Consider the following 24,592-nt stretch of genomic DNA (forward strand, 5'->3'; position numbering starts at 1 on the left):
TGTGTCCCATAAGTTTTGGTGTAATGTGTCTTCATTTTCATTAAGTTCTAAAAAGCCTTTAATTTCTTCCTTTATTTCTTCCTTGACCAAGTTTTCCTTGAGTAGAACATTGTTCAGCTTGTATGAGTATGTGTGCTTTCCATTGTTTTTGTTGGTATTCTAGACCAGACTTAGTCTGTGGTAATCTAATAGGGTGCACGGGATTATTTCAATCTTCTTGTATGTCTTGTATGTCATGTTTTGGGATTGAGTATATATATGGTCAGTTTTGGAGAAGGTACTGAGAGGTTCTGAGGAGAAGGTATATTCTTTTGCTTTAGGATGAAATATTCTATAAATAACTACTAGATCCATTTGGTTCATAACTTTTGCTTAGTTTCACTGTGTCTCTGTTTAGATTCTGTTTTCATGATCTGTCCATTGATGAGAGTGTTGAAGTCTTCCACTATTATTGTGTTGGGTGAGATGTGTGGTTTAAGCTTTAGTAAAGTTTCTTTTATGAATGTGGGTGCCCTTGCATTTGGAGCATACATGTTCACAATTGAGAGTTCATTTTGGTAGACTTTTCCTTTGGCCATTATGAAGTGTCCTTCCTTATCTTTTTTGATAACTTTAGGTTGAAAGTTGATTTTATTCAATATTAGAATTGGCTACTCCAGCTTGTTTCTTGGGACCATTTGCTTGGAAAATTGTTTTCCAACCTTTTACTCTGAGGTAGTGTCTGTCTTTGTCCCTGAGGTGGGTTTCCTGTATGCAGCAAAATGGGTCCTGTTTATGTAGCCAGTCTATTGGTCTATGTCTTTTTATTGGGGAATTGAGCCCATTGATGTTAAGAGATATTAAGGAAAAGTGATTGTTACTTCCTGTTATTTTTGTTGTTAGAGGTGGAATTATGTTTGTGTGGCTATCTTCTTTCAGGTTTGTTGAAAGTAGAGTACTTTTTTGCTTTTTCTAGGGTGTAGTTTTCCTCCTTGTGTTGATGTTTTCCATCTATTATCCTTTGTAGAGCTGGATTTATGGGAAGATATTGTATAAATTTGGTTTTGTCATGGAATATCTTGGTTCTTCATCTATGGTAATGTGAGTTTTGCTGGGTTTAGTAGCCTGGGCTGGCATTTGTGTTCTCTTAGGGTCTGTATGACATCTGCCCAGGGCCTTCTGGATTTTATAGTCTCTGGTGAGAAATCTGATGTAATTCTAATAGGTCTGCTTTTATATGTTACTTGATCCCTTTCCTTTACTGTTTTAATATTCTTTCTTTGTTTAGTGAATTTGGTATTTTGATTATTATATGATGAGAGGAATTTCTTTTCTGGTCCAGTCTATTTGTAGTCCTGTAGATTTCTTGTATGTTCATGGGCATCTCTTTCTTTAGGTTAGGGAAGTTTTCATCTATAACTTTGTAAGATATTTACTGGCCCTTTAAGTTGGAAACCTTCTTCTATACCTATTATCCCTAGGTTTCATCTTCTCATAGTGTCCTGGATTCCCCCCCGGATGTTTTGGGTTAGGAGCTTTTTGCTTTTTGTATTTTCTTTTACTGTTGTGTTAATGTTTTCTACAGTGTCTTCTGCACCTGAGAGTCTCTCTTCTATCTTGTATTCTGTTGGTGATGCTTGCATCTATGGCTCCTGATCTCTTTCCTGGGTTTTATAACTCCAGAGTTGTCTCTCTTTGTGATGTCTTTATTGTTTTCTATTTCCATTTTTAGATCTTCAATGGTTTTGTTCATTTCCTTCGCTGTTTAATTATGTTTTCCTAGAATTCAAGAGGTTTTTTTTTTTTTTTTTTTTTTTTGGTTTCCTTTTTAAGGGCTTCTAGTTGTTTACCTGTGTTCTCCTGTATGTCTTTAAGGGAGTTATTTATGCCCTTCTTAAAGTCCTCTATCACCATCATGAGAAGTGATTTTAGATCCGAATCTTGCTTTTCTGGTGTGATGGTGTAGACTTGCTATGGTGGGAGAATTAGGTTCTGATGATGCCAAGTAACCTTTGTTTCTGTTGCTTATTGTCTTATGCTTACCTCCTGCCATCTGATTATCTCTAGTGCTATCTGCCCTTATATATCTGACTGGATCCTGTCCTTCTTGTGATCCTTGTTGTGTCAGAACTCCTCAGAGTTCAGCTGTCTCTGATTCTGAGATCCTGTTATCCTGAGATCCTAGGTGCGTCAGAGCTCCTGGGAGTCAAGCTGCCTCTGGACCCTTCACACCCAAGGTCTGCTCAGGGCACCTCTGATCCTATGATCCTGGGAGAGCCAGAACCCTTGGGAGTGGAGCTTCCTCTGGGTGTTGTGGGACTGGCTGTGGAGTTCGCACCAAAGTTCTGGTCAGGACACCAGCCCAGGCAGGAAGGAACCTGTGTCACAGGTGGGCGGAGCTCCTGGATGCCTGTGTCCGGCTGGTCCCAGTTACCTCCAATGTTGGGATAGATGTTGTGTCCTCTTCACCTCTGGACCTATGATCCTGGGAGTGTTAGAGTGCCTGTGAGTGGAGCTTCCTCTGGGTGCTGTGGGACTGGCTGCAGAGTTATTTTTTATCTAATGTTACAAGTTACTATACTGAACAGGCATCAGGGAGGGTGGGACACTCCTGGTTTATTTCTGCTTTTAGTGAGAATACACGATGTTGGCTGTGGGCTTGCTGAATATTGCCTTTGTTATATTGAGCTTTGTCCCCTGTATTCTTAGATTCTTCAGAATTCTACCATGAAAAGATGCTAGATGGTGTCAGTTGCCGTTCTGTATGTAATGAGATGCTTATAGGTTTCTATTCTTGAGTCTATTTATATGACTCTAACTGATTTATTATTAGTAATAATAATAATAATAATAATTCCCCAGATCTCTGGAATGAAGCAGACTTGATCATGGTGGGTAATACCTTTGGTGTGTTCTTGAGTTTGATTTCAAGTATTTTATTGAGAATTTTTGTGTCCATGTTCATCAGACCTTATTGGGGGTCATGGTAATATTGGCTTCATAGAAAATGAAATATTTCCATTTTTAAAACTTTTATGAGAGCTGGGCAGTGGTTGCACATATCTTCAATCCCAGCACTCGAAAGGCAGAGGCAGGTAAATCTCTGAGTTAGAGACCAGCCTGATCTACAGAGTGAGTTCCAGGATAGCCAAGGTTATACAGAGAGATCCTGTCTCAGAAAAAAATATGGAATAACTTGAGTATTGGTGTTGGTTCTGGAAAAGTCTTGTAGAAGGTTGTGCTTGGGTCCATCTGGTCCTGGACATTTTTGTTGTTGTTGAAAGATTTTTTTTTCTAATTGCCTCTGTCTTATGTGACATTAGGGGCCAGGTTATTTATTTTACCTTCATTTAGCTTTTGTAGAAAGCTAAATGAAGAAATGCACAGAAATTTCTTTTTGATTCCACTGTTGGAAAAGTTTTTTCCAAGTATGTCTTTGTGATTCTCTGAATTTCCTAAGTGTCTGTTTTAAGGCTTCCTTTGTATATCTAATTTTATTAATTAAGATCTCCTCTTTCTTTTGGCTAATTTGGTAAAGGTTCAATCTTGTTAGCTTCTCATTTCTTTTGTTGATTTCATCCCTGCTTTTGATTATTCTTGCCTGTCCTTTTTCACTTTTTATTTTTTATGTGTGTGGTTGTTTTTCCTGCATTTATATCTCTGCATCACATACATACAGTAAACACAGACGCCAGAAGTGAGTAATTGGACCCCCTGAGATGGGAATTACAAAATGTTGTAAGCTGCCATGTAGGTGCTAGGAACAGAACCCAGGTCCTCTAGAAGAGATGCCAGTGCTCTTGACTGCTGAGTTGTCTCTTTAGCCCATCTTCTTGTCCACTTGGGAGAGGGTGGGGGTGGATATAGGGTTTTTTTTTCTTTTCCAAGGACTTTGAGTACATTGATTCCTTTTGGTTTTTTTCATTGTGCCCCATAAATTTTTGTATGTTGTGTTTTCTTTTTCATTTACTTACAGAAATTTAATTTTTTCTTGATTTTTTTTCTTTACCCAAATAGCATTTAGTAATGTGTTTAGTTTCTGTGTACTTTCTCTAGTTTCTATTGCCATCAGTATCCAGCTTTATTCCATTGTGGTCAGGTAGTATGCAGGATGTGATTTCAATTTTCCTAGATGTATTAAGACTTACTTTGCATTCCAATATGTAGTTAATTTTGTAGAAAGTCCTGTAGGATGCTGAGAAGAACGTACATTCTTTAGTGTTTGGATGGAACATCCTCTTTTGGGTTCATTTGTGTTGTGATGACATTTAACTAGAGAGTTTTTCTGAATGACCTAACTATTGATGTGAGTGGTATTGAAACTACATACTATCACTGTGTTGGGATAAATTTGTGATTTTAGATCTAGTAATATTTGTTTTATAAAATTGGGTAACCCTGTTTGCTGCATATTTAGAATTATAATATCTTCTTGATGGATTTTGTTCCTTTAATGAATATGAAATATACTTCCCTATCTCTTCTGACTAGTTTGGGTTGAAGTCTACTCTGCCAGATATTAGAATAGCTAGGCCTGCTTGTTTCTTAGTTCCATTTACTTGGAATATCTTTTCAGTCTTTCTACCCTGAGATTGTGTCTATTACTGATAAGGAGACTTGTTTCTTAGAAGCATCAAAAAGGTGGACCCCATTTTCTAATCCAATCTGTTAGTCTGCTTCTTTTTATTGAAGAATTGAGTTGATTAAAATTCATAATGATTGCTGAATTTTATGTGTTAATTCCTGTCATCTTGTTGATTCTGTGGTGTGGTTATTTTCTCAGATGTCTTGATTGCTTTTCTAGGTATTGTTTGTCCCTTGTGACATCTTGGGTGTATTTATCCTGCTCTTCAGATTGAAGGATTCCTTCCAGGATTCTCTGTAGAGCTGGCTAAATAGTCATAAATTCTTTTAATCTATTTTATTATGGAAAGTTTTGTTCTCCTTCTATTTCAATAGGTAGTTTTGCTGGGCACCATAGGATGGGTTGAGAGTTACAGTCATTTAAGACTTAAAATACATGTGGGCCTAGACTTGACCGTTGTCACATGCAACTTTCAATAGATGTTTTAAATTCTGTGGGGATTTTGTTGTTGTTGTTGTTGTTTATTTGTTTGTTTTTTATATCTTTTTATTAGATATTTTCTTTATTTACATTTCAAATGTTATCCCCTTTCCTAGTTTCCCCTCTGAAAATCCCCTCTCCCCTGCCCCTGCTCCCCAACCCACCCACTCCCATTCCTGGTCCTGGCATTCCCCTATACTGGGACATAGAACCTTCACAGGACCTAGGGCCTCTTCTTCCATTGATGACTGATTAGGCCATACTCTGCTACATATACAGCTAGAGCCACAAGTTCCACCATGTGTTTTCTTAGATTGGTGGTTTAGTTCCAAGGAGTTCTGGGGTTACTAGTTAGTTCATATTGATGTTCCTCCTATGGGGCTTCAAACCCCTTCCACTCCTTGGGTACTTTCTCTAGTTTCTTCATTGGGAACCTTGTGCTCTGTCCAATGGATGACGATGAGCATCCACTTCTGTATTTGCCAGGCACTGGCAGAGCAGCTCAAGAGACAGCTATATAAGTCTCCTGTCAGCAAGCTCTTGTTGGCATCTGCCATAGTGTCTGGGTTTGGTGGTTGTTTATGGGATGGATTCCCAAGTAGGGCAGTCTCTGAATGGTCATTCCTTCAGTCTATGCTCTGAACTTTGCCTCTGTAATTCCTTCCATGGGTATTTTGTTCACCCTTCTAAGAAGGATTCTGAACTTCTGGGCTAATATCCACTTATCAGTGAGTGCATATCATGTGGGTTCTTTTGTGATTGGGTTACCTTACTTAGGATGATATCCTCCATATAGCTGTGTTTTTAATGTTCTAACTATAATTTGTTGTAAAGAATTTCTTTTTGGTTCAACTTGTTTGGTGTTCTATAATCCTCTTGAACCTGGATGAACATCTCTTTCTCTAAGCTTGGAAATTTTTCTTTTACTGTTTTACTGAAGATAGTCTATATGACTTTATTGTGGTATTCTCCTTCTCTTATGCCCATAGTTCAAAGCTTAGTTCTTTTTATATTATACCAAAACTTTCTCATATTTTGTTCACTTTAAAATTTTTCCCATCATTCTTCCTTCCAACTCTCTATTTGGTCTTCCGTCTCTGACTCTCTGTTTTTGACATGATCCATCTGTTAGTCAGGCTTTCCACTGAGACCCTTAATGTCCATTATGTTCAGTTGGGTCTTCATGAAGAATCAAACTCTATACTCATGACTTAGACAGACTTCCTTACTTTATTCATCTCTTTGTCTTTGAGTTGTTTGAACACAGTTATAGTCCTTATTTTGAATTTTCTACCTGAATATCCTTCCATGTCACTTTTATTAGAAAAATACAAATTATGTATTTTTGGAAGTAGACCAGTTTTTTCATGCTCTTTTTGTTTCTGTATTGGAATTTGTACATCTGGTATTAGTTTGTTGGTTGAGTTTTTCTTTAAGTTGTTTAAAAACCTACTATTGTTAAAAAAAGTTTTACATATCCATACACACAAATAATTTAAATGGATATATTTCATAACAGGTTAATAATTCTACTGGATATTATAGGTTAACAAATAAAAAAACCAGGTGCCATGAATAAATTACCTCCTTTAAAGTCATTTACCAATGATGTCTTATAGACTACCAAATGTTACAAGCTATTTACAATGCTGTAAATCCAGAACTTGATAGTGAGATCCTATTGTTAGATATAGCACATATCTGTCATAGAACATGAAGAAATCAATATAGTATTTTTCTGAACTGTTAATGCCTACAGGCTAGGTTACATAAGGTGAAGGCACTATACACCGTAACTGTATGCCAATGGGTTAGAAAAACAAAATGAAGCAGAAAAAAATATTTGAAAGCTACAGAGTAGCAACATCAAACCAAAAGAAATGTGACTTAAACAACAAAGAAATGAAATACGCAGTTGAATTTTGTACCAAAAAATAAATAAACTTTCTGTTCCCAAATGCATTCATCATTAATAAATTAATGCCTGAACTTTAAGGAGAAAGTGACCCCAATTTGACACACAGGCTTCCAGATAATTGTATAGGTAAAGGATCTCCTAACTGACTCTATCAGATTAGCAGTCGATGAAATTAAAAACAGTTTTTAAAAAAGTATTGTAAGAAAAACTACAGATCAGTTTACATAGATTTGTTGATATAAACACAAAAGTCTTAGTTTTACCAAATTAGATTCAAAATTACATAAACTATTTTATCACCAAATAGACCTCTTCCCAGCAATACGGTTGTTCTAAAATAAAAGCCAATATAATCCACCAATTCCTGACAAAACTTCTAACTCAATCAGAAAGAAAAACAGTTCTCATCAAGTTTTTAATAGAAAGCCAAAATATCAAATACAGATCACCTATGAAATATACTTATTTGTGGAAGGTGGCAGCTTGCCTTCTACACCAGGAGATCAAGGCAAGAACTTGGATTCTACTTACTTACTTACTTACCTACTGAAAGTCTTAGCCAGTAATAGGGCAAGATTAGAAAGGAAGAAGTTCAACTGTGAGTTAAAAACAACACAACTAACCTATGTAGGAAATCAATGGGATCCAAATCATATAAAAATTAGTAAACAATAGCCATGGGTTGTCATACAAGAGAATAATCCAAAAATTACCAGTTGTATTTCTATATCCTAGTGATATATAGAAATATAGATCTTAAAACACTATTTAAAAGAGCCAAGCGTTTTTGTAAGAACTACACACTGGTGGTATAGCGACAGACAAGTAGACCAATGGAATAGAATTGAAGACCCAGAAATGAATCCACACACCTATAGTCACTTGATCTTCGACAAGGAAGCTAAAACCATCCAGTGGAAGAAAGACAGCATTTTCAACAAATGGTGCTGGCACAACTGGTGGTTAACATGTAGAAGAATGCGAATTGATCCATTCCTATCTCCTTGTACTAAGGTCAAATCTAAGTGGATCAAGGAACTCCACATAAAACCAGAGACAGTGAAACTTGTAGAGGAGAAAGTGGGGAAAAACCTCGAAGATATGGGCACAGGGGAAAAATTCCTGAATAGAACAGCAATGGCTTGTGCTGTAAGATCGAGAATCGACAAATGGGACCTCATAAAATTGCAAAGCTTCCATAAGGCAAAAGACACCGTCAATAAGACAAAAAGGCCACCAACAGATTGGGAAAGGATCTTTACCTATCCTAAATCAGATAGGGGACTAATATCCAATATATACAAAGAGCTCAAGAAGCTAGACCACAGAAAATCAAATAACCCCATTAAAAAATGGGGTGCAGAGCTTAACAAAGAATTCTCGCCTGAGGAATACCGAATGGCTGAGAAGCACATGAAAAAAATGTTCAGCATCATTAATCATCAGTGAAATGCAAACCAAAACAACCCTGAGATTCCACCTCACACCAGTCAGAATGGCTAAGATCAAAAATTCAGTTGACAGCAGATGCTGGCGAGGATGTGGAGAAAGAAGAACACTCCTCCATTGTTGGTGGGATTGCAAGCTTGTACAACCACTCTGGAAATCAGTCTGGAGGTTCCTCAGAAAAATTGGACATAGTACTACCGGAGGATCCCGCAATACCTCTCCTGGGCATATATCCAGAAGATGTTCCAGCTGGTAAGAAGGACACATGCTCCACTATGTTCATAGCAGCCTTATTTATAATAGCCAGAAGCTGAAAAGAACCCAGATGCCCCTCAACAGATGAATGGATACAGAAAATGTGGTACATTTACACAATGGAGTACTACTCAGCTATTAAAAAGAATGAATTTATGAAATTCCTAGGCAAATGGATGGACCTGGAGGGCATCATGCTGAGTGAGGTAACACAATCACAAAACAACTCACATGATATGTACTCACTGATAAGTGGATATTAGCCCAGAAACTTAGAATACCCAAGATAAAAGATACAAAGCACATGAAACTCAAGAAGAATGAAGACCAAAGTGTGGACACTTTGCCCCTTCTTAGAATTGGGAACAAAACACCCTGGAAGGAGTTACAGAGACAAAGTTTGGAGCTGAGATGAAAGGATGGACCATCTAGAGACTGCCATATCCGGGGATCCATCCCATAATCAGCCTCCAAACACTGACACCATTGCATACACTAGCAAGATTTTGCTGAAAGGACCCTGATATAGCTGTCTCTTGTAAGATTATGCCAGGGCCTAGCAAACACAGAAGTGGATGCTCACAGTTAGCTATTGGATGGATCACAGGGCCTCCAATCGAGGAGCTAGAGAAAGTACCCAAGGAGCTAAAGGGATCTGCAATCCTATAGGTGGAACAACAATATGAACTAACCAGTACCCCCCGGAGCTCGGGTCTCTAGTTGCATATGTATCAGAAGATGGCCTAGTCAGCCATCAGTGGAAAGAGAGGCCCATTGGTCGTGCAAACTTTATATGCCTCAGTATAGGGGAACGCCAGGGCCAAGAAGTGGGAGTGGGTGGGGGAAGGAATGGGGGACTTTTGGGATAGCACTGGAAATGTAAATGAAGAAAATACCTAATTTAAAAAAAAAAAGAACTACACACTGAAAGTTGAGATATGCTACTCAAAGAAATTTAAAAAGACCTTAGTAAGTGGAGACAAGCACCCATGTTCACCAATTGAAACTCCCAGCACACTCCAAGTGCCCATACAGACTCGACAGTATCTAATCCCAACCTCAACAGATTTCTTTTTCTGGCAATAGACAAGTGGCATACTATTATTTATTCCAAAATGCAAAATACCTAGAACAGATGAGACAACTTTGAAAAACAAAACAAAGCAAAACAAAACAAAACAGGCTCACAACCACTGTAACTCCAGTTTCAATGGGCCTGATCCCCTCTTCTGATCCTCAAGTCACTTGCCTGCACACAGTGTGCATTCACAAGGCACACATACATAGTAAAAAGTAAATCTTTAGTGAAGAGAAGACATTGCTGTAAAAATACAATTTCCTGATAAAGCACTTCACACACACACACACCGAGAGAGAGAGAGAGAGAGAGAGAGAGAGAGAGAGAGAGAGAGAATCTGGAAACAATATTTGATCAGATACATCACTGACATATAGATATCAAAGCACTACTTGAAGAGAGGCTTAATCATTCGTCACTAAGGAAAACCAATAGAAAATATAACAAGAGACTGATGTACATACAGTGGAATGGCTAAAGATAACTGAGCTGAGCAAATGCACTGGGGAGGATGCTATGGAGCTCATGCACTGGCGGAAGGAAAAGGGTGAGAGCAAACTGGGAAATAGTTGGACCTTTCCTGAACTAGCTAAGCACTAACCTACCGTTGATGTAGTCACTCCAATTCCTTGGTGTTCAGCTAGGAAACATGATAAGCCATGCTCCTAACACACTTGTCCACACATGCGCCCAGCAGCCAACAGTCACTGAGAGAATGGAGACACTGTGATACTGCTGCACAGTATAAAAAATGAAGCTCTGGTACACACACCAAGAACACACACCCAAATAGTCACGCTGGGAGGAAGAAGCTGGAAGTACCTGAAGTTATGAAGAGACAAATCTGTAGTGACAGAAAGATGGGCTGTTGGCTGAGAAAAACAGGATGGGCTTAATGAGGTGGACAAGGGCAATAAAAAATAAAGTAAGAAAAAGCTTGAGAGTGGCAAAATAGTCACTTGATTGTGCTGATATGACGTGTGTGTGTGTGTGTGTGTGTGTGTGTGTGTGTGTATGTGTGAATTCTTGCAAAGTTGTATACATTGATGAAATATAACATATAGTAAGTTTACTGTATGTTAATTGTTTCAATATAAATATATAAAATATGTTTCTTAGCTTGCCTGGAAATTTACAACTGATGTTCAAATTATTCATCTATCTATGTTCACCAACCAGGCTACTGGGGTTTCAAGCTTCCTTTTCTCAAAGCCTGGGGCTTTGAAGACTTTCCTGTGTACTTCCAGAGCGTGACCTGCTTTCTTGGAACACGAAGAAAACTCTGGGTGTGTTATAAAGCCCACCAAGACACACACACACACACACACACACACACACAAAGTAATTCCTTCACCCACCATTGATTTTTCTCATTGTACATTTGATAACTCACCATTGATTTTTCTCATTGTACATTTGATAACTCACCATTGATTTTTCTCATTGTACATTTGATAACTCACCATTGACTTTTCTCATTGTACATTTGATAACTCACCATTGATTTTTCTCATTGTACATTTGATAACTCACCATTGATTTTTCTCATTGTACATTTGATAACTCACCATTGATTTTTGAAACTTCCCAGTCACTTTGTAAGCCTTCTCTGCCAAGGGCGAATGTAAACTTGGGCCTCCGAAGTGACTGCTGGTCATCATCAGTGGCCTCAAAGATGAGGCTCCCAGGGGCACTGAGGGGATGGCAGAAGAACAAGCCTGTGTAGTCCTTAGCTAGGCGAGGGGGGTTGTCATTCACATCTGTGAGGACCAGGTGGAAATCTGCCGTAGAACTCAGAGAGGACCCACCTAAGAAATTGAAGGGTTAGAATTATATGCTAAGTATTATGATCATCCTTCACATGAAATCATGTTTCTCTTTCCTTAAAAAAATCAATATTTAAGTAGTTGTGTCTATTAAAGTGGTAGAAAGAAGTTTTTAGAATTAGACTAAATTTCAGTACTGCTTAAAGTGTTTAAATGGAACCAACAAGATGACTCTGTGAGTAAAGACACTTGCTACCAAACTTGACAACATGGCTTCAATCCCTGGAAGCCACATGGACGAAGGAGAACTGACTCCCATAAATTATTCTTTGATGCACTTATGTATACACACATACACACACACTCATGCATGCACACATGCACACCCACATGGGCACACACACACAAATAAACACAAAAAATGTTTTAAATGTTTAAATGATAATACTAACCAGGTGTGTGTGTGTGTGTGTGTGTGTGTGTGTGTGTGTGTGTGTGTATCTTCAAAACAACTCTGAACTTACACAGGAGAATGACACTCAAAAGCTGTATGACCTAGCTAAGTTCACAGAGCTAGTGCACAGTGGAGAGGTCCCTATGAGCCACACCCTTGATCACTTCCCACTGCCTTCTACATCCTAACTCAGTCTTCTAAGCTTCATTTCCTCAGCTGAGAAGCACATGGCTATGTGAAGATAATTGTGGATATCTCACTTACAAAGAGAAAACAGCAAATAGTTGCACAAATGTCCTGTCATGCTATAGTGATGAAGACCATGTCCTCTTCATTATGAACCATGGTAACTGTGCACTCTTTGGCAAATCAATTTCTCAATGCCTTGGTTTCTTTGTGCACAAAGTATGGTCAATAATAGAAGTGCACAGGAGGCGTCCAGTGTGGTACAATCGACCCTGACTGTCCGTGCCTGACCTCACGCAGACACTGCTTTGATGGTTGGTCACTACTTGTGTTCCTGTAAACTGTTTTATGGCTCCTGCTTTGATTCCAGGAAGCTTTGTTTTCTTGGTTTTCTTTACAGCAATTTTTATGTCTCTGACTGTTCTTAAACCAAAGATGAGTCCACTGATGTCCTTGAAATTGTTTGGTCTATTAACATTATTATTATTTTGGTGCCAACAACTGAAAATGGAACAGGTTTTTGGCTCACGGTCACAATCCATGAGACTTCTAAAACACGAAAACCACTTAGAAACTTGTGCAAAGTGAAATGTTGGCTGTCATGGGATCAAGGAGAAGACACAGCATCCATCCCCTGGACTTGCTGGGAGCTTTTAAATCACCAGTTAAAATATATACATCCTGATAGCACAATGTGTAGCAGTCAGCCGAGACTGAGCTGTCCGTGTCTCAGCAAAGCTTCATCTATTTGTACATCCCTTCCAATAATAAACAACTTAATAAACAACTTTGCTGAAGCTGAACTTAACTATGGTCATTTTGGTTTTCTCCATTTTTCCCATACATTTTTATGATTCCTTTCTCTGTTCCCTGTGTCTGCCTCTAATTTGGGGCTTTGTATTTTAAAAGTTTACTATTTTTTAGTCTAAAACTGTATTTGTTTGATAGTAATTAGTTCTGCTCTCATCTCTTTTTTTTTTTATAAGTTAAGCAGATATATTACTAGCTAATTAGAGTCCTTGATCAGCACAAGATCCACAGAATTTCTACTGCAAGATGGAAAATTCCATTTAAAGACACTCAATGTTTTAATTACCAGCCTTATCCCTGGATACCATATCATTCCTGTGAGTTTATCTTTATTTTAATCTGATAATTTTCCTGGAACTCTGTGTTCAGAGCCAGTAGACAACTTGTATCACAAATGAATTAAATAGAATGCAAGGCTTTTGCAAAGCTGGTCCAAACATTCTGGCAGATCTGTGCAATTGTCTTCCCTTTCAAAGTTTATCTTGCCTCATGGAAGTGGCAGATACCCAGGTTCAGACACCTGCTGAATCAGAAACCCCAAGGAAATGAAACTCCCAGTTTCATTAGTGCACAAGTGTTTAAAAAGGCATGAGCACCAAGGGTCTCTGTGGGCCACTGGTATCTGGTTTAGGAGAAGCCCCCAATCCCCTTTGAGGAAGTAGAGAAGGGGGCTAGCTAGGGACTCCAGAACATTCCAAGAAGAGGCTCTAGTTTCTCCAGAAAACCAGAGCAGACAGCAACCTTGATAACCCTCCAGCCTTGGGGAAACTCTGCCTACTTGAAGCACAGATTGGCTCAAGTGTTCTCTAACACAACCACGAGGGATGGAAAACACACACACATACACTCTCTCATATACACACTCACACACATACACACAGTCACACAAACTCACACACTCATACATACTCTCATACACACTTGCACACTCACACACATATTCACATACACATTCACACTCATACACATACACACTCACACAAACACAAGTACACACTCACACACATGTACACTCATACACACACATTCACACTCAGACACATACACACTCAAACAGGCACACACACACTCACTCACATATTCACACTCCCTCCCTCCCCCTCCCTTTTGTGCCTGCTTCCCGTGGCTTTATGGTCATACTCAGCAACGATTTTTAACCTTCTCATGCCCTCCCACTCATTTTTATTGAAGTCCCCCCACCCCTGATAATCTGTGATCTGGTTGTGCTTTGTTTTGCTCACCTACTTCAGTGGCCACCACTTGTACTCGATACACACTTTCTGTTTCCCTATCCAGCGGAGCAGCGCTAAATATCTCACCAGTGACAGAGTCGATTTTAAGCCAGCCTCTCGTATTGCCTTTCAGTGAATAACTTCATGAGGGGAGAGAAGAAAAACAAACAAACAAACAAACAAACAAACAAAAAACAACCTGTGTTACTTGACATGAAAACAGAAGATAGTTTGTACTTCTATACTCCGACATAGAATCATCATTTGGGTGTACTATGGAGCAGAATCACAGAATCAGCATCTCATTTACACATCTTTCTTGGAAAAAGAGTTGTCTTTACAACAGTGGTTCTCAAGCTATGGGTTGTGACCGCTTTGGGGATCAAATGATCCTTTCACAGGGTTACCTAAGACCATCTGAAAACACAGATGTTTATGGTATGATTCATAACAGTAGCAAAATTACAGTTATGAAGTAGCAATGAAAATAATTGTATGGTTGAGGGTCATACATCGTGTGGAACTAAATTAAAGTGTGGCAGCATTAGGAAGGCTGCGAACCACTTCCGTAGAACATGGTCCTGTGCTTGTTTTATTATGTATGGCGAAGTGAACAGCTCTGGGAGAAAAGTTATGCTTTCCTGGCAATCAAGATTTCATACTGAAGTATATGTCTTCTGAAAGCTGTCAGTATGCCACCCTGCTAAGGAAACCTGAGAAGTAATATTGGAGACATAGGCTGCTGGTGGCCTGGCAAAACTTCACTAAAGAAGCACCAACTCCAGCAGACAGGGGCGAGACAAGAATTGAAGAATGAAGCCTTTAGATACACAGATAATCAGTACTTAGACTTAGAAAAGCCTTTCTGAAGATGTTGACACAGACAAGAAGGGTGCCACAAAGATACACAAGCCAGCAGAGAGGCCAAGAGCATCCTGGTGTGTGCACAGGACATGGATATGTCTGGGCAGCAGTAAGTGGAAAAAATGTGGCCACAGAGACTGGGAGAGCCAGATCATACAAGCCAGAGGTAGCCATTGAGCTGTGCTGAGTGGAAAGGTGACCTGGCTGAAATTGAGTCCTCAACAGAATTCATTGGCGGGTGTAGGAAAGATAAATTTGAGAGAAACAAGTCCGAGGAAAGCCAGTAAATTTAGCCTTTTTGTAAAGCCTCACATATGACTGTAAAGATGTCTATAGTTGCAAGCCATTTATTTCCAGTCCTGGAAATGTCACCTCAATAAATACTTAATAGGAGTCAAGGAACTGCGTGTGTGTGTGTGTGACTTCAAAAGACTGCCTATAATTTTCTAAAATTCTGTTAGTTTGTATGTCCAGGAACATGAATGATTAAAATTTTAATTAGTCAAATTAATTTTCCCATGTCTACTTTGAGCATGTTGCGTATGTCAAGCACTGTATTCATGATTGTGTGTGAATGATAAATCAGAGCTCCTAAGTATTTGGGATCCAACCCTGACAGAGGCAAGAATCCCAGGGCAAGCTCAGAAGAGGAGCTGGACAGTCGGCTTACTTCATCTTAAAAGCTCTCATTGCCTGCAGTGCACAGTTGACTCAGATGAGATATGGAGTGGTGGGGAAGGATGGGTCCACAACAGAGATGGCAGTGCTGTGGACCACAGGGGAAGTAGTCAGAAAGGTGTGGCTTCTAGATCTGTGGCCTGCAATGGGCTCTGTAATATGTGAAGGTGGGTTGGATTTGAATCTGCTGCTGCTGATCGACTCACTAAGTTTACCCAGCTGGAGAGTTAAATTTCTCAGTCCACAATGTCAGAGTTGATAAAGTTAGCTCTTACTGTCATGTGCCCCCTGGCTGCCTTGATTACTCCTCATTCGCTTGCCTTCCAGAAACAGACATTATAGAATGTCTCTTCTCAGAATGTCCTTTCTCAGTCTCCCTTGCCCGTCTCATCTTCTGGTGGTAACTCTGGTTTTATGTTCTATACCAGTTTATGAGACAACAGAGGAATTTCCTTAAATGCTTCTGTTTCTCTATACTAACATGCACATACCTCTGGCCAGTAATTTTACTGATTTATTTCATCTTTTCATTACAATCAGCCAATTTTTATAGCATTCTCCCAGAGAATACAGAGGCATCGGTTAGATAGTAATGGGCTCTGAATTCCATCATGACTTGTGACCTGGATGTATAGCATTGTTTCTACACTGAATAATTCAATATAATCCTCACTACTGGTAACATTACTCCTCAGGACATACTCCTCAGTATGATATGGACATGATTTGAGTGTTCCCCCTCCCCCACAAAAACTGTTCTCATGTTAGAAGCCTCCTTCTCAGATGGTAAATTTGCTGAATACAGGACCATTGAAGGTAGGGTCTAGTGGGATCTCTTGCATCACTTAGGGACACTCCCTTGCAGGGGTTGTGAGAATGCAGTGGCTACAGCTTCCTGCCTACAGTGTGATCTTTTCCCTTTGCTTGTGTTGCTGTTGTGTTAATAATCACACAGACCTTCAAAAGACCCAGCCTGTACTGATGCTATGCCCATACATGTCCAGAGCTATGAACTGAATAAACTGGTTTTCTTTATAAAGTTACTCTGCTTCACACTCTTTGTTATAGTAAGCAAACTAGTAATGTATTTCATGCAAGAAAATCAGTAAAGCCCATATAATTGAACCCAACTGTCTATAGGACAGCTCGATAGGAGATACAACTTCACTCAAGTATACAGAGAAACTTAAAGACTTGGAAATACTTGTACCAGCTAAGTCATGTGGAATTATTTGTTTATATTCTGGAGAATATTGTATAAGACAAACAAAAGGTCTGAGTTCAAGTCCTATCTATGCTTACTAACTATGTGATCTTTAAAATCATTTAGGTATTATACAAATGTGTATATGTATATATAGTAAATGAATTAATCATTGTACATTTTTTAGGCAAATATGTGTGGGGACAGTAGCATCGAAAAAGAAGGAATGAGAATGGCTAAAACAGAAATGCTGTCTTAGCATCTCACCTTGAGCACTAACCCTCTGGGAACGAGGGGGAAGACTAGCCCCAGACTAGCTCTCCAGAGAGAGGAGGAACCCAGAATCCCTACATCTGAAACATTCCCTTTGGCCTCTTAGGTGGCTTTCTCTACTTCTGGGTGTTTCTCTACAACTCTAGTCTATTTTCCCCAGGAAGCTTCTCTAGAACCCCAATAGTTCAAACCTAGGGCCTAGCCATGGCTCACCCAATCTCAGGGAGTGGGGTTCCCACCTAGTACCTTCACCAGATCTCAAATGAAACTTGCAGCAAGGAGACAGAATTGGCACCTGAAGCCATGTGTCTGACACACTGAACCAAGACCAGAGATCCTGCTTCTGATGTCTGTTTCATTGCCCCAGTCCTGAAGTCAGGGCATACTGCTTCTCTGCCTTGCCAGCCCTCCTTCTGGTTATGGTTGCAGCATGCAAGTAGGCCTGTCCAGCCCTGCTGCTCTGTACCTCACAGCCAGGCCTTCAGGATCCCTGGCAGTCACGTTGCCCACTCTACTGCCCACAGCAGCATCCTCGCTGACGTTTGCTTGGAATATTCGCCGGGGGAACACAGGCACTTCATTCACATCTGTCACAATCAGCTCGAAGGAGGCAAAAGAACTAGCATTGTACTCTATGCCTTCCACCAGTGGCTCAGGATTTTCTGCTTTGAACACAATGCTGCTAACTGGTTGAGTTTCAAAATCAAGAGGCTGTGGAGGGAGAGAAAACAAGGGGAAATTAATCTTGGAGTGAATAGCTCCCTTAGAGGATTTATTTTTTAAAAAATTCATAAATCTTAGTTGAAACCTTCATATCAATAAATCCATAACACAACTTTATTTCAGGTGCCATCAGGGCATTAAGTTTGTTTGTTTGTTTGTTTGTTTGTTTGTTTTTTGAGACAGGGTTTCTCTGTGTAGCCCTGGCTGTCCTGGAACTCACTCTGTAGACCAGGCTGGCCTTGAACTCAGAAATCCGCCTGCCTCTGCCTCCAAAGCACTGGGATTAAAAGTGTGTGCCACCACTGCCCGACTGATATCTACCTTTTTGATCTTGACATATCCTGCATTGGTCATGGGATCTGTGACAACTTCTAGTCTCCCCTCCGTGTCTCCCTGTACAATCTTGTACAGGATTTTAGAGCTCCCTGTAAAGGGCTCATCAGCATCTGTAGCTTGGATGATTAGGATTGTGGATCCGATGGCGGTGTCTTCAGACAGAGTCTTGCTTCCATACTGAAGAAGAAACAAGAAAGGAACCAGAAGGTCCATGGCATTGAGTTTACTGGACAAAAGGCAAACGTCTCTGGGTTCAGGACAGAGGTCACAGCTGGCTTTAATACCCAGCATGGTTTTCCTCTTGATGAACATGTGACAGCCAGTTTTGACATCATTTGTACTCATGAACCGAAATTCATACCAAAGAACTTAGACATTCTACAAGGATTCTAAAATAGAGTTCCCCTCCAACATCCACATGCTTAATAACTATAATTATTTGAAAAATAATGATATAGGTAGGCATAATATGAGAAGTCCTTATGATGTGACAGATACTTCTAATTCCTGAGTCAACCAAGTGATGGACATTAGAAACCCAAAACATTGAAGTCAGAGTTGGCTACTAACCCTAAACTTGCTGTTTGTTAGTTGAATGATACAGTTATCTCATTTCTTTAAACATGGGCTCTGTCACTTGTCAACTAAGAGAATGCAACCTGTGGTCATTAGGGGATAATGCATGCAGAGCCTCTGAATGGCTGGTATAGAGCCCTTATGAAAGATGAGCAGCAAAGTACACTAGAGGGCTACAAACATCTCAGTGACATTTGACAGAGGAGCCAAGAGCTAGCATAGTCAACCCCCCACACACACCAGGCTAACACAGCTCGTATGATCGAACCCAAACCTCCAAAAATCCGTGTTCCTCACACCCCATAAAGCATTCTAACTCCCTTGAAGCCCTATGACCCACTCTTCCCCCACATCATGACCTCAAAAATGGTACCAGCCAGCGTCCAAGAGAAGACGCTGGCAATGGACTAAGCAAGCCCACTTTCTCTCCAGCCAGGTTTGCATCTCCAAGCTTTTAAACTCCCCACTGCAGAATTCTGCTCAATCTACTTGACCATTGTCTGCTGAAATGCAGGGGACACACAATACTAGGAAGTGAAAAATGCCTCAGAGGATAGAGGCTGAGAAAAAAATGAATACTTTATTTCATGCTTGCTTAAGCTCAGTGGCTGTTAGACAAGATACGTTCCATCACACTTCTTACGGTTCTGAACTCTACTGTAAATTAATTCCCTTCTTTGTTACAGCCTTGCCTCTGTTTTGATTTATGGACATCATCAGGAGGCTCTGGGCTGCCTCAAAACTGACTTCTAACATAACCATCTAGTCAAGTGGGCTTCTCTTTCCCCGGAGCTAAATAAACCAAGACATTCCTTTTAAGGGTGCAATGATAACACCACACCATGACCACAGCCATTTTCCCTGACGTCCTTTCTGCCCTGACACTTACTCTACGTCCACCGCTAATTCTTGCAAATATAGGGAGCACATTTCTCTTAGGCTTAAGCCAGAAATATTTTTCCCCTTTCCTTTCCTCTTACCTGGTTAACTAAATGAGTTAAAGTCACCAGTATTTCTGATGCTAATTTTTTAAATCCCAAATGCTTGGCATAGATCTTGTAGCTCTAGCTACTGTCCATTGTATGCAAAATCTATAACAAGCCACCAGCAGCCATTTAATTTTCAATCTGAAAAGGATTGTGGTTGTAGCCTTTAAACCTCATTTAGAATAAATGAGCTGTTGGCAAGAGTTTAGAAATAGACATCCCTCCTTACTCTCAGTACACCTTAGGGCCCCTGAGGACTCATGTGAAGATGGTGCCTGATTTTTATTGATGCATTGAGCAGGCTACCTGGCACATTGTCTGTGTTTTTGTTTAAATAAGGGTTCAATTATATGATCCAAATAAAAATAAAACAAATAGTGACATCTACTCACATTTGATGTTTCAAAGATGGGAATCTGATCATTGATATCAATAACGTTGACTTGAACAGAACAGAGAGTCTTGAAATCTGAAAACCCAAGTCACACCACAGAATTCTCACTGGAAGTCATGCATTGGCATCCGGATTTGGTAAGAAAACATCGACAAGTGACACAGTAGCTGCTGCCATAATTTTACAGTTCCTGTGAATGGAGGCTGCACTGCCCCACCACCACTACCACCACCACCACCACCTCACCCACAAGCAGGTCAACAAGAGGAGGTGGAAGCCAGACTGGGCCCTGAGATGCTCTCCTGAGCATCCCTCTGCCCTATTCCTGGGAAGGCTTTTCAACAACCAGGATGGCTGCTTTTCTCTGAAGCAGCTCCCTTACCTGACAGGTGAATGTTATATAATCTCTGATGCCCAAAGCAAAACTGTCCCTTTGCACAATTCTGCTGAACACCCCACAGGCTGCCTTTCCCTCTCTGCATGTGTCTACCCAGCATCAGTTCTACCCAGCATGGTAGAGAGGTGCAAGGTCACTTGCTTCCTCTTCTCCAAGTAAGGAATAAAGTGGCATAATTCATCTCCAAGGGAGGCTAAGGTAGTTCACAGACATGGTCCAGGCTTAGAGGGTGGTGTGACAGTTCTAGGACTAATTGGAACGAGCAAGTGGACCCTAGATCCGAGATGAGCGTGGCCTGCAGGTGAGTTGTGGGGCAGTGTCTACAAAGAGCACCACAATGACAGTAGATAGTATGTCCCTACAAGTTGTTAACATGTGTATCCATCTTTCTTGACAAAAGGGGTACTCCCTAGGGACAAACACTGGGTCCAGTTCATCTGTGCATGCCTAATACTTTGATACCTTAGCAAGGCAAATGATTAAATACTGAAGGCGTGGGTGGCCAATGTGAGGGAGAGTCTGCCCCTTCGCCATGGATAGCATGATTGACATTTATCTCACTGGACCATTTAACATAGTGCTAAACAGCATCAGACCTTCATCGTGTGTCAGTTCACTAGCTACCTGAGAACCTGACAGGCAGTTTGCACTGGAACCTGTTTAACTCAAGTTCTCCCAGGATATCAGCGTCCATGGGAAAGGGGGAAAAAAATAAGAAATACATGTGAACCACTGGTCCTTTCTTTTCTATACCTATGTAAACTGTGTTCCTCAGAAAACAATTACAGAATTATTTCATGAGCCAGTTACCTCCTAGGACTCTGAGTACCCTAGAGATAGCAGCACATTGGTCTGTGGATGTATAGATGTGTTTAAGAATGGGAAATCGCCATAAGATTCTTAAGGATTCCTCTGCCCTAAGGAGAGGAGAGGTTAAGCAGAACCCACTTAGACAGTATACAAGGATTAAGGGAAAAGGTTTCCTATCGTTGTCTAGTGGGCAATACGAAGGTGGCAAGAAAGGGCAGAGCTCTCTCTGCCTTCAAGAACAGCAAAGACTAATTTCTCTACTGCTTTCATATACAGATACTTTTAGTCTGGAAGCAAGGATGAGGAAAGAATTTTTCCTGAATTTTAATTATAGTAGCTGTGAGACTGCGCCTGGTGACTTTAACAGCTGGACTGATAACCTGGTAGCTGCAGTGTTATGCTGTGACCAACAATACACTTGTACCTCATCTTCTATTGGCTTCCCCCGGATGGTTACTGAGCAAGTAGTGATGCAAAGACAGGCCTATCCACAGAGACAATGCCCTGCATCAGACCTTCCCGATAACCATTTGGAATTCTTCTTAGACTGCTCAGTGGTCTAGAACATTGTTATCAAAACTCCTTCCATCTTGATCAAGCCAGAATTGCTGTCTGGGGATCCCCTAGACTTTGAAGCTTCCTTTCCATTTTTTCTTAAAGGCATTCTCTTTAAGATGGTCACTGAATTCCTCTTGACACCTAGTTCTCAGAGGACCAAAGACAATGTGATGTCTCCGGATCTGCACCTCTAGCTCTTGAGAAAACATCTGGCTTCCTCACAATCACAAAGATAGCAGAGAAAGCTACTGGCATGGGAAGGGCCTCACAAATCCTTAGTAAAAGGAAAACAGACATGTAAACTCACCACATCAAGTATAGTGCTTACCTATGTCAGACACCTCTACAGTTAAGTTGTACTGAGGACTGTCTTGCTTCTTCAAGGACTGTTTACTTAACTGAACCTTTCCCTCATATTCACCAATGAGAAAAAGTCCATCTGAGGGAACTTTGGGTGTTTGGTCTACAAGTTTGTATTTCAAAATACTGTTGATGCTGTTAGCTTCGTCCATATCATGGGCCACAAAGTTCCCAATGCTGTTACCTATGGAGAAGAAAGAACAACAACCACATCAGTTCATCAAGTGGCTTCCTAGGAAACACGGGAACCATCTGGGGTGATGAGCAAAGACATTTAGATTTACTTTGGCTCCTTGCATTTTTTCGTGGCATGCTTGATTGAATGTAGTGGCAGTCAAGACTGCCTGCCATACAGTATTGTTAATTGAGAGACTTAAACAAAAATCAGCCTTCTGGGAGATCTAGAGCCTGGACACATGAAATCAAGGTGTTGCCGTCAATAAGACAAAAAGGCCACCAACAGATTGGGAAAGGATCTTTACCTATCCTAAATCAGATAGAGGACTAATATCCAATATATGAAAGAACTCAAGAAGGTGGACTCCAGAAAATCAAATAACCTCATTAAAAAATGGGGCTCAGAGCTAAACAAAGAATTCTCACCTGAGGAATACCGAATGGCTGAGAAACACCTGAAAAAATGTTAAGCATCCTTAATCATCAGGGAAATGCAAATCAAAACAACCCTGAGATTCCATCTCACACCAGTCAGAATGGCTAAAATCAAAAATTCAGGTGACAGAAGATGCTGGCAAGGATGTGGAGAAAGAGGAACACTCCTCCACTGTTGGTGGGATTGCAAGCTTGTACAACCACTCTGGAAATCAGTCTGGCAGTTTCTCAGAAAATTGGACATGGTACTACCGGAGGATCCAGCAATACCTCTCCTGGGCATATATCCAGAAGATGTTCCAACCGGTAAGAAAGACACATGCTCCACTATGTTCATAGCAGCCTTATTTATAATAGCCAGAAGCTGGAAAGAACCCAGATGCCCCTCAACAGATGAATGGATACAGAAAATGTGGTACATTTACACAATGGAGTACTACTCAGCTATTAAAACGAATGAATTTATGAAATTCCTAGGCAATGGTTGGACCTGGAGGGCATTATCCTGAGTGAGGTAACACAATCACAAAAGAACTCAAATGATATGTACTCACTGATAAGTGGATATTAGCCCAGAAACTTAGAATACCCAAGATATAAGTTACAATTTGCAAAACACATGAAACTCAAGAAGAACGAAGACCAAAGTGTGGACACTTTGCCCCTTCTTAGAATTGGGAACAAGGGGCTGGTGAGATGGCTCAGTGGGTAAGAGCACCCGACTGCTCTTCCGAAGGTCCAGAGTTCAAATCCCAGCAACCACATGGTGGCTCACAATGATCCGCAACGAGATCTGGCGCCCTCTTCTGGAATGTCTGAAGACAGCTACAGTGTACTTACATATAATAAATAAATAAATTAAAAAAAAAAAAAAGAATTGGGAACAAAACACCCATGGAAAGAGTTACAGAGATAATGTTTGGAGCTGAGATGAAAGGATGGACCATCTAGAGACTGCCATATCCAGGGATCCATTCCATAATCAGCTTCCAAACGCTGACACCATTGCATACACTAGCAAGATTTTGCTGAAAGGACCCAGATATAGCTGTCTCTTGTGAGACTATGCCGGGGCCTATCAAACACAAAAGTGGATGCTCACAGTCAGCTATTGGATGGATCACAGGGCCCCCAATGGAAGAGCTAGAGAAAGTACCCAAGGAGCTAAAGGGATCTGCAACCCTATAGGTGGAACAACATTATGAACTAACCAGTAGCCCGGAGCTCTTGACTCTAGCTGCATATGTATCAAAAGATGGCCTAGTCGGCCATCACTAGAAAGAGAGGCCCATTGGACTTGCAAACTTTATATGCCCCAGTACAGGGGAACGCCAGGGCCAAAAAGTGGGAGTGGGTGGGTCGGGGGGTGGGGGGGAGGGTATATACATATATATATATATGTGTGTGTGTGTGTGTGTGTGTGTATATATATATGTATATATATATATATATATATATATATATATATATATATATATATATAAAAGAAATCAAGGTGTTGACAAGACGGCTTTCCTCTAAGCTTCTCTCCCTGGCTATTTCTTCCTCCTCACTGTGTAACCTCCTCTTTGTACCTTAGCACCCAAATTTATCCTAGGAACTCTGGTCAGATTAGATTAAGGCCCACCA

At 40.4% G+C, this 24,592-nt stretch overlaps 1 protein-coding gene across 2 annotated transcripts in view; it reads right to left on the reverse strand.

The window, feature by feature from the left end:
- Positions 1-24,592, reverse strand: part of Cdh17 (cadherin 17) — a 65,464-nt gene that overhangs the window by 17,527 nt on the left and 23,345 nt on the right. For both annotated transcript variants that reach the window (XM_021161068.2, XM_085838491.1), the window contains 6 exons: positions 22,320-22,535; positions 20,225-20,301; positions 18,256-18,447; positions 17,678-17,922; positions 14,202-14,332; positions 11,313-11,552 (listed from right to left, as the gene is read on the reverse strand). In XM_021161068.2, the coding sequence (XP_021016727.1) occupies positions 11,313-11,552; positions 14,202-14,332; positions 17,678-17,922; positions 18,256-18,447; positions 20,225-20,301; positions 22,320-22,535 (1,101 nt within the window). The remainder of the gene's footprint in view (positions 1-11,312; positions 11,553-14,201; positions 14,333-17,677; positions 17,923-18,255; positions 18,448-20,224; positions 20,302-22,319; positions 22,536-24,592) is intronic.

The sequence above is a fragment of the Mus caroli genome, unplaced genomic scaffold, assembly GCF_978045245.1.
Source record: "Mus caroli unplaced genomic scaffold, Mus_caroli_1 scaffold_6, whole genome shotgun sequence".
Classification (NCBI taxonomy): domain Eukaryota; kingdom Metazoa; phylum Chordata; class Mammalia; order Rodentia; family Muridae; genus Mus; species Mus caroli.